The sequence below is a fragment of the Pteronotus mesoamericanus genome, unplaced genomic scaffold, assembly GCF_021234165.1.
Source record: "Pteronotus mesoamericanus isolate MK-2021 breed Mesoamerican mustached bat unplaced genomic scaffold, CSHL_Meso_final contig_46, whole genome shotgun sequence".
In the NCBI taxonomy this organism is placed as follows: domain Eukaryota; kingdom Metazoa; phylum Chordata; class Mammalia; order Chiroptera; family Mormoopidae; genus Pteronotus; species Pteronotus mesoamericanus.
The window spans coordinates 5,983,467-5,994,858 of NW_026555170.1; the positions used below are offsets into that span (position 1 = coordinate 5,983,467).

At 45.0% G+C, this 11,392-nt stretch overlaps 1 protein-coding gene across 1 annotated transcript; it reads left to right on the forward strand.

Annotated features, from left to right (window-relative positions):
- Nucleotides 1-5,804: 5,804 nt before the first annotated feature.
- Nucleotides 5,805-7,800, forward strand: FOXG1 (forkhead box G1). The gene has a single exon (XM_054577773.1). The coding sequence runs from the start codon at nucleotides 5,965-5,967 to the stop codon at nucleotides 7,426-7,428; it is 1,464 nt and encodes a 487-aa protein (XP_054433748.1). The 5' UTR covers nucleotides 5,805-5,964; the 3' UTR covers nucleotides 7,429-7,800.
- Nucleotides 7,801-11,392: the final 3,592 nt, after the last annotated feature.

Genomic DNA, 11,392 nt, shown 5'->3' on the forward strand with positions numbered 1-11,392 from the left:
TAGAGGGGAAAAAAGGAATTGGCCTTTCAGTGTGTGTTTGCCTTAAAGGTGTGGGACACTTTCTCCCAATTGAATGGGGTCAAGAAATGGAACAGGTCTACCCTCACACAATCAAGGACTCAACTTTTTCTGCAAATTGTCCACCCTCGAAGGTCCCAGAGTGTGCTGGAAAAGAATGAGAAACAAGTAAAAGGGTAGTATTTTATATTTACAAAAGATGTGCAAATTATTTGACTAAAAGGTTGTTCAGAGGCTTTTTTTTTTTTTTTTTTTTTTTTTTTTACCTTGGCCCTGGGGTGGTAATGTTCCATCGTGGATCTCTCTGCACCTGTCTTTCTGTACAGAAATATTGGGAAGAAGCTTCTTCCCACTGTGTTTTGTTGCAGGTCTCCTGAGACCATTCCTTTTGATGAGTTTGTACTTGCCTTCAGAGAGCTTGGGACCTCTGGCAGAATCAAAGAAACCTGCCTGGAGAGTCCCAGGGATCTCTATCGTGTGTGCGTGCGTGCGTGTGTGTGTGTGTGTGTGTGTGTGTGTTTCACCCTGGACTTTTTTGCTTCCAAAGTGGTTCCCTAGCTGATACAAGTTAAACATTTCGATTCTCAAATACAAGGCTCTCCCATAGACTTTTTTTCTTGAGGTTCTCAAGGAAAATTGTCGTTGCCACAATGTTATGATGGAAGGATGCTGAAATGACAGGCCTAGTAGACGCTTGTCTTAATCATCGGCTTCTTAATTTAGTTTTAGTGCAGAGAGTGTGTGTGTGTGCGCGCGCGCGCGCGCGCGCACACACACACACACACATACGCGAGCGAACACACACTCACACATTGGTGCGCGTCCCCCGGGGATATTGAGGGTGCGCGAGCACGCGCGCGTGCAGAGAGCAGCCGCTTGACAACCTGCAGCTCCCTAATGAGTGACGAGGCAGGGCTACTGCAGAAAAGTAACACTTCCCTGGTGTGAAGACCTCTTACTGAGAAGTTTAGTTCACTACTGTTCTCGCAAACCTAATCGTGTAGCCTGTAACCAAAACCCACAGAACAAGGATACAACACGCTAAAGAGTAACTCATAATCACTAAATGTTTGCACCATTACCTGCTGTTAGGAAGGGATTACAGAGGAGTTGGCTCAAGGGAGGGCGGTCCTCATTCCTACCAGGACCTCTGCAAATACCTGGATGCCCCTGCGTGGATTCCCCTCGCTCCCAAACGTCACGCGGTCAGGGACTCCCTGAGCATCTGCAGGAAGGGAGCTTTAGCTAGAGCTCCATGCTGGGTGCCCCTTCAAGGATACCCAGTCTTGGGAGCCGAGTGAGAGTGATTTTTAGGTAGAAATGACTCGCCCTCCTTTAACCAGCAAGTAAAGGGGGGAAAAGAGGGAAACACCAAATGCGGGAAATAGCCCTTAAGGAAGACAATGTAATACTGCCAAATGGAAAAAGTAATAACCTGCTCCCTACTCGCATACAATAAGCTGTGGAGCCTTGGTTATTAGTTACGGCTAGAAACAGAATAATCTAGTTCATTTTCTAAGCAATTCCTTCGTTGGAACTGCTCACTTTTTACAAGGTCTGTCCTCTCTTGGGGGGGAGGGGAGATGGTAGACAGAGGAGGAAAGAAGTTCACCCCTACATATGCCATAAAATCACATTTGCTCTGACTTATGCTTTGATTCATTAACATTGTACATGTATAAAAGTATATGTATGAGAGATCAAAATTAAGCTGATGGTGAGAAAATATTAGAATGATAAAGAACTTATTTCAGATCTAAGACCACTGGATACCCCACTTCTGACGATAATCACCGAGATTGAGTGAGGTGGAAATACAGAGTTAGTGCTTCTTGTGTTTAAGAAAGAAGCCTGAAGTGGACATGGGCAGTCCTTCAGATCAAATTTGCACCCAAATTGCCCAGTATGATATACAAAGCTCCATCCAGGTACTTCCAACTTGCGAAATGCTGGTTCAAGGACCCCTTCCCCCTTCATTTCATTTAGTAGCCGTTCTAAAAAGAAGCCACTGCTGAGACAAATGTGGGCTGCTGAGTAAACAGTACATGTTTTGTTGATCAAGCCTACTCCCACACCTATATATGGCACTCTGTCTCACTACAAAGCCCAATTAAAATTATTAACAAGAATCCAAACTTACTTCACCCAAAATTTCAAATAATCTTTTTCATTAGGGAGACTAGATCTTTAACATAGTAAACTATAATCTATTTATTCCTACACAAGTATCCTATTTTGGGAGGCTTGCATTTATGCAATCCTTAAAATAATATAACACATTCTTATTTTGCATGCAAACCATTTTTCCAGTCAATATAAGTTCCTGGCACCTAAAATCAGATTATTACAGCTCTCATTAGGAGACTTCAGTTTTTGCTTTTCGAAAGTAAACAGAACAAAAACTTATTTCCACCTGCTAAAATTTCATCCAGGAACACAAAAACAAGGCACACTCAGCTTTGACCTAAAAAACACCTTAAAATATTAAAAATTCATCAGTCAGTGCTGGTGCTGTATTCAAGGAATGCTCCTCCAGTTTGCTGCAGAGCTTGGATTTGAATAAAATGCCCAATGTTAACAAACAATACCCACGTTTGGCACTTTGTGTATTAAATTGATCAAACAGATTTTAGGAGGCACAATGCACAATTTGTACAGACCTGATTGAGTTAATATAATATCAGCAAATTTTACATCGAAATGATTCTGTTTCTTTTCTTTGTGTTTAAAACCAGCACAGATTACAAATTTTAATGATCTGAAAATGTTTGGTATACAAAATCATGCTTATTTCAGTATTAGCAAAAACACAAGAAATTTTTCAACACAAACACCCAGCTGTGTCTATTTTAAAAGCAGTTCAATGACAGCTTGCACTTATGAGCATGCAATCAGCTAATTTCGCTTTTTTTTCTTCTGTGTTAATCAACACTTTCCTTCCTGCATATCAGAGTACAAATAGTATAGTTACTCCACATCAGTAAATGTTTACGTAACCTGTCCTTTCCCAAGAATCCGGTTACACCGAATCATTTCACGCTAGACCGACTACGAAAACGTACCGGGCCGTCCACCTCAGAGGGAGCCCTTGTGTGCCATTATAAGTGGCAATGGAAAGGGGGGCAGTGGGGGGAGAGGAGGTGGAGGAATGGAGTGAGGGAGAGGAATAGAGGAAGGAGTTGGGGTGGGGGAGTGTGGAGGAAGGTGGAAGAGAGGAGGTGGAAGGAAAACCAGTAGAGGAAAAGTAGGAATAACAGGCCTGAGAAGGGGAGACTGGGAGGAGGAAAAGTGAGCATGAAGAGGAAAGCCCAGAGGTTTCTCCAGCCTGGTCCAAAAAGCCCATCAACTCACCAGGCTCTGTAAGAAATCTGAGCTTAGAAGTCAATGTTGGGGCCATGTCACTATCAACGTTGGTAGCTGAAACCCTTGAATTTTCCCACACGTAAATATAGTTTGTTTTAAAGTAAGAAAACATATAAGGAGAGCGTAATACATACATACAGTGGAAGGATAGTTGAGGTTAGTCCAGCGTTCAGAGCTCTAATAGAAACAATTTTAACAATCACTATTTGGTAATTGCCTATTTTTCTCTTCAGAGTTTATTCTCTCAGAATTTCAAGGTGAGGCTGGGGCGGGAAGAAGGGAATGACTCCCTATGAACCTGAGCAGTCATCAACTGCATTCTTTACAGTGGCATTGAAATTTAACGTCACACTTAGGCACCGTTTTTCCTTCCTTCGTTTTCTTAAATACCACGTCTGCCAGATAATTGAGTTTATCATAGTGAAGAAATGTTTACATTTTATTATTTACCTTATAGAGGAGGGGGAAAAAGGGTGCTTTTATTTATGCTTCTCCTCCGCCTCCCTCTTCTCTTGGGGCTACATCCTCCGTAAAATGTGGTATGTTGCGTGCCCATGTGGGATGAAACAGCCTTTGATCATGCTCTCCGCACCAAATTCCAATCCCTGGGAAATGCTGGGCCTTAGCCCTGCCCCTGGCCACGGGATCCTTTTAAAGCCCCCGAATCTCAATCTCCCCTCTCACTTCAGCCCTCGACCGAACCTTCCCAGTCCTGCCGCCCAAGAAGCTGGGGCAGTGGGCACACGTTCCCAAGGTTCCTAGGTGCCTCCCAGCAGCATTCGGGGGAAGGGCCGGCTTCGGCATGCAGTTATTTCAGGATTAAGGCTCGCACAAATTAAAAGCATTTCAGAAACGGAAAGAAAAAAATAAAGAATGAAAATAGGAAGTCTTTAAAAAAAAAAAAAACGGAAAGAAACAGACGCCCACCCTGATTTCCCCTCCAGTGTTAACAAGCAAAATGAAAACATTTCCAGTGTGATCCCTCGCGGCTACTCGCTTCCAACTCGGATTAAAAACTGAGGAGACGCTGGAGCAGCGAGGAGAAAACGACCAGCCACCCAGCGCGTGAGCGACGGTCTGGAGCAGGACAGGAGGGAAAGGAAGAGACGCACATACATAGCATGTGTTACCTGGTTTATTTCGAGATTGTTTGGTATTGTTTTCTCTCTGAGCACCCCTCATTTCGGAAGACCGTCATAGGCGCCCACCACTGAGCCGCCCCCGCCCGCCGCCGCCGCCGCCGCTGCGCCGCGAGCCTCAGGCCCGGCTTTCCCGCGGCACCCAAGCCTCGAGCCCCGAGCTCGCCGCCGCCCAGGCCGCAGCAACCGAGTAAGTAACCCCTGCTTTGCCCCGCGCATGCCAGCCCACTTCCTCCTCCTCGTCCCGTCGTTTCCAAACCTCTCCCAGACCCTCCTCCCCCAAAGGTGTAGGGCACCCCCTCCCCACGCCAGGGGTGGGCCTTCCCTCCCCAACCATCCGTAGCCTCGCTGGCGTGTTACCTACAAGGGGCACATTTTCCTAAGGACGCCGAAAGGCCGGACCGGCCTGCAGGGCCGACGGGGAAAAGTAGTGCCTCGCTTCTTCCTCCTCCATTTCCTGCCCTTTCCTTACATCCTCTCCCTGCACTCCCACACGTCTCTCCACCACTACCGCCGCCCCCGCTTTCAAAAATAAAATTGGATGCAAACTTTAATCAATAAGGACAAATACTGACGCTCAAACGAAAATGACCCCAAAGACAGTGACAAGGGAGGCGTAAATGTGAGATATTTGCCCTAAGAGGGGGATTTCGGTTGAGCTGCCCCGCGGAGTGGAGGGGGCACAAGGGGCGCAGATAAGGGCCGCGGCGCAGCGTGCTCCCGCCGGCGTATCCCTACGCCGCTCCCCGAGGCCGGGGCCCAAGAAGAGGGGGAGGCGAGCACCCGAGGGGGCGGGAGCCGGCGGGCGGGGCGTGGGTGGGTGGGCCGGGGCCCGCTGATTGGTCGAAGGCAGACGAGACGCGCCCGCACGCCGCCGGCTCTGATTGGCCCAGCGGTAGGAAAGGTTAAACCAAAAATTTTTTTACAGCCCTAGTGTGCGCCTGTAGCTCGGAAAATTAATTGTGGCTATAGCCGCCTCGATCGCTGTCTCCCCAGCCTCGCCGCGGCCGCTCCGGGACGCGCCCGCCCGCCGCCCGGCTCTCCCCCCCTTTGGGCTGCTGCTGCTGCTGCTGCTGTGACTGCTGCTGCGAGAGGAGGAGGAGGAGGAAGCAGCAGGGGGGGGGGAGCGGGGGGTGGGGGGGAGACCAAGAAGTAGAGTTGGGAGCGAGGGAGCTTCACCCCCGGGGCGGTGGTTGTTTCTTTTTTTCTCTTTCTTTCTTTTTTTCTTTTCCTTTTTTCCCCTTCTAATTCCTGAGGGGTGGTTGCTGCTTTTGCTACATGACTTGCCAGCGCCGGAGCCTGCGGTCCAACTGCGCTGCTGCCGGAGCGCTCAGTGCCGCTGCCCGCGCCGCCCGCGCCCAGCTCGACACCCACCGGTCGCCGCCGCCCGCCGCGCCGCTGCCCCGCTCCCGCGCCTCCGCCGCTGTCCCTCGACGACTGGGTGATGCTGGACATGGGAGATAGGAAAGAGGTGAAAATGATCCCCAAGTCCTCGTTCAGCATCAACAGCCTGGTGCCAGAAGCGGTCCAAAACGACAACCACCACGCGAGCCACGGCCACCACAACAGCCACCACCCCCAGCACCACCACCACCACCACCATCACCATCACCACCCGCCGCCGCCGCCGCCAGCTCCGCAACCGCCGCCGCCGCCGCCACAGCAGCCGCCGCCTCCCCAGGCACCGCAGCCCCCTCAGGCGCGGGGCGCGCCGGGCGCGGACGACGACAAGGGCCCCCAGCAGCTGCTGCTCCCGCCGCCGCCGCCGTCCTCGGCCGCCGCCCTGGACGGGGCCAAAGCAGACGGGCTGGGCGGCAAGGGAGAGCCGGGCGCCGGGGCCGGGGAGCTGGCGCCCGTCGGGCCGGACGAGAAGGAAAAAGGTTCCAGCGCAGGGGGGGAGGAGAAGAAGGGGGCGGGCGAGGGCGGCAAGGACGGGGAGGGGGGCAAGGAGGGCGAGAAGAAGAACGGCAAGTACGAGAAGCCGCCGTTCAGCTACAACGCGCTCATCATGATGGCCATCCGGCAGAGCCCCGAGAAGCGGCTCACGCTCAACGGCATCTACGAGTTCATCATGAAGAACTTCCCCTACTACCGCGAGAACAAGCAGGGTTGGCAGAACTCCATCCGCCACAACCTGTCCCTCAACAAGTGCTTCGTGAAGGTGCCGCGCCACTACGACGACCCGGGCAAGGGCAACTACTGGATGCTGGACCCGTCGAGCGACGACGTGTTCATCGGCGGCACCACGGGCAAGCTGCGGCGCCGCTCCACCACTTCGCGGGCCAAGCTGGCCTTCAAACGCGGGGCGCGCCTCACCTCCACGGGCCTCACCTTCATGGACCGCGCCGGCTCCCTCTACTGGCCCATGTCGCCCTTTCTGTCCCTGCACCACCCCCGCGCCAGCAGCACTTTGAGTTACAACGGCACCACGTCGGCCTACCCCAGCCACCCCATGCCCTACAGCTCCGTGTTGACTCAGAACTCGCTGGGCAACAACCACTCCTTTTCCACGGCCAACGGCCTGAGCGTGGACCGGCTGGTCAACGGGGAGATTCCCTACGCTACGCACCACCTCACGGCCGCCGCGCTCGCCGCCTCAGTGCCCTGCGGCCTGTCGGTGCCCTGCTCCGGGACCTACTCCCTCAACCCTTGCTCGGTCAACCTGCTTGCGGGCCAGACCAGTTACTTTTTCCCTCACGTCCCGCACCCGTCAATGACTTCGCAGAGCAGCACATCCATGAGCGCCCGGGCCGCGTCCTCCTCCACGTCTCCGCAGGCGCCCTCGACCCTGCCCTGTGAGTCTTTAAGACCCTCTTTGCCAAGTTTCACGACGGGACTGTCCGGGGGACTGTCTGATTATTTCACACATCAAAATCAGGGTTCTTCTTCCAACCCTTTAATACATTAACATCCCTGGGACCAGACTGTAAGTGAACGTTTTACACACATTTGCATTGTAAATGATAATTAAAAAATAAGTCCAGGTATTTTTTATTAAGACCCCCCCCCCAATTCTGTACGTTTGTTCAGTCTTTAGGGTTGTTTATTATTCTAACAAGGTGTGGAGTGTCAGCGAGGTGCAATGTGGGAAGAATACATTGTAGAATATAAGGTTTGGAAGTCAAAATTATAGTAGAATGTGTATCTACATAGTGACTGCTTTGCCATTTCATTCAAACCTGACAAGTCTGTAAGAGCCGCCAAATTTCCATGTGTGCAGTATTATAAGTTATCATGGATCTAAATGGTGGATGCAGACCTTGAGAACAACCTAAATTATGGGGAGAGTTTTTAAATGTTAAACTGTAATTTGTATTTAAGAAGCATTCGTAGTAAAGGTGCCCAAGACATTATTTTGGCCATTTATTGTTTTGTCCTTTTCTTTTATAAACTGTTTTTTTCTTTTGTTTACTTTTAGACCAAAGATTGGGTTCTAGAAAATGCACTTGGAATACTAAGTATTAAAAAACAAACAAACAAAAAAGTGAAAATTGTTTCAGTTGGCAGCACTGCCCATTCAAATGAATTGGAAGGGGACAAAATTAATGATTGCCTTCAGTTTGTGTTGTGTATATTTTGATGTATGTGGTCACTAACAGGTCACTTTTATTTTTTCTAAATGTAGTGAAATGTTAATACCTATTGTACTTATAGGTAAACCTTGCAAATATGTAACCTGTGTTGCGCAAATGCCGCATAAATTTGAGTGATTGTTAATGTTGTCTTAAAATTTCTTGATTGTGATACTGTGGTCATATGCCCGTGTTTGTCACTTACAAAAATGTTTACTATGAACACACAGAAATAAAAAATAGGCTAAATTCATATATATCTTGATACTTTTGTCTCTTTTATTAAGTAGAGCTAATATTTGAAAGATCATTAAAGTTCTAGGGAATTCAAAGGCTTTTTTCAGCCAACTAAAATTTAAACTGCTCCTTTTCATTTAAACTAAGACTTTAAGAATAAAAACAGTATTTTTTTCCATTGTGGAATTAAATTTTACAAGGAGCAGTCTATTTAATAAACACTAGCTTTAAACAAAGTATAGGCTTTTCAGCTTATATCTTTAAGTTTCTGTAGATATACTAAAAATACATAATTTAATGTGCATAGTTACCTTGTGTTCATTTTCAAATCAGTCAGTAGAATGCTTTTTATATATTTTGTTTTAGATACCTTGTTTATACCACTTGGTAAACTATAAATAAATGTATATGGTTAGATAGAAGTGAATATAATGCACACATATGTAATATATATATATATATATAAACACAGAGTCCTTCAGTTCAGGTAAAATTTGCGCTATGAATGCTGCAAATATTTTTGTTTAAATATTTGTATTTATACTAAGTCAGCATTTATTTTCGTGGCTGTTTACCCACAATGGAAGAGTTCTAATAAAGATGTGCTGAAGTTGGAATATAGATTTTGCTTAAGTGATCACCTGTTGTAATGACTTGCAGATCAATGTTTATATTTTATTTTGAAATTATAACAATTTAAAATCCTAGATGTTCAGAAGCAGTAAAATACCTTTTTCATTTTCTTTCATATTTTACAATGTAGAGGTATTTATTTGATTTCCTTTTAGATAAGTCTGTATAATCTAGAGATGTTTCTTTTGCTTAGAGTCATAATTTTAACTTCCGATATACATATGCATGCATGTATATGCGCATATATCTATAAATCTGAAACAAAATGGAAACATTTTTGAATTGTTTCAGCAGTCCAATTGCTGTGACTCCAGAAAATAATTAGAAAACCTAAGTAAAAGGTTTAGTAACTAATTGGATCCTGTGGTGAGTCCGTGGAGGACAAGTTGTTCATTTGTTACAATTGTATAGTCTGAAATGTGTTCTGCAGTAATGCAATAAGCTGGCTCCTTCTTACAATAGACCCAATGAAAAATAATCTGTCCCCAAGATGTTATCGGCAAACACTTAGAGAGTTGCTGCGGGGGGGTGGGGGGGGCCTCGGAAAGAAGCAAGGGTGACTCAAATAGATTTGAAATAGAAATACAGAACAATTCATATCAGAATATGGAGATGGGTGGGTTGTGAATGGAGAGATAGGAGAGTGAGAGAGGAAGGGAAAAAAGGGTATTTAAACTGAAAAAAAAAAATCTTCCACTATGAAAAAGAATGAGAGAGAGAGAGAGAGAGAAAGAAGGAAGACAGAAAGATAAGGTCCGGGAAAATTGTAAGAGTTGGAACCAAATATGTACAAATAGGAAATGGACCAAATAGACTAAGACAGCTAGTTTATCTCCTTTAAGCAGACTGGGCATGATTTTATTTTCTTCATATGAGCAGTTTCACCAAAGCTTGAAATTTAACAGTTCTTCAGAATGAAGCACAAAAGCAAACTCCACAAATAAATTGTTTTAGAAGCCAAATTTATGGCTGATATTAAACATAGTGAGAGTCCACTGAATGAGGTTAGGCAAAGGAGATACCCACTAACACATTTGTGAACAAAAGAACAGCTCAAAGAAAAGCATGTGTTGAGACTAAAAACGGTGATGATGTGTTGTTTGCTTTTATCTTGGATTTTATTTGTGGAATGAGAATGTACTGGCACAGAGGAATATAGCCTTTTGATGATCGAAAGTTGAAAAGAAAGTTGAACTCTTATATTGAGTTAAAAGGACATAGATCTTGAAGAAAGATTTCTCCCTTGAGTATTTTTTGGCTGTATTAAATAGCTATATTTATTTTTGATAGGTATTTATTTGCATGATGGAGAAACTGAATTTCAATGGCAAATGTTATAGTTTGAGGTCAAGATTAAAATTGGCTTCTTTAAATTCAAACGAAATAAGAACTGAGTGAAAATTCTACTTGCATACATGTCCAAGTTACAAATACAATGGATGTGATTAAAAGTAAAAAATAGCTTTTGTTTAATAGGCTTACTAGATAAAATGGGGCAGAGAGAAAGAAATTTGTGAAGGCCTTCTGAGCCCAATACAAACATTACATATATCTCAGTCTGTCCTATCATCCTTCAGGTTATCTTCAAAAACACATGACAGTCTAACATGGCATTTAATAGATTTTGCAACAAATTGGTTGTAGTATTGCATTTGATATTTGTTGTCACCATCCTTTGCCAGTTAAAATTAGATTATGCCAGAAAAATACTTCAAAACTTTTTGAAGTGTTTTTTCTTTTGTACTTATAACATTTTAAAAAATGAGATCAAAGTTGCTCTTTTTAAGATTTTGGAACTGAAAATGGTCACAACTTATAACTTAAAATCCCAAATTACAGTTTGTTTCCAGGTTTAAAGTATTTTATTTGAATTTGGTATAAAGTTAATACAAGTTATTAATATATAAAACATTGAGAAAATGATTTAGGTAAAGCAGGAAAGGTTTCTTTCAGATGTTTCTTCAACTTGATACAAAATTGGAAATAAAGTCCAGAACCAACAAGACTTAATACAAATATATTTATGATCATGGAAGATTTCATGTGGTTTCTATGACTTGCATAAAATCAAGGATAGAGGGAAAAAATGAGTCTTGTATATTAATTAAATTTATTTAAGTTGGATATTTCACCCAAATAGTTGGATAAGTTGAATATGTTTAGAACTCTAAATATATAAATGTGGTTTCTAAAAAAATGTATTTTCTATAACGTTGGGGAATTTGCATGTATTGAAGTAATTTTGCTTTTGAGATATTTTATGAATAGCTAATTTGGTTGTGTTTGGGACTAAATGCCTGTTGGAGAAATAGGCTAACAAAGGGTGAAGGTGAAGATCATTAGAGGTTTTAGAGCTGGCTGAGGCGGGTTGCTGGGGTTGTGTAACTGTGCCTAGAGGGCGGGGTTCCTGTACATTCCTACTTCACTAGA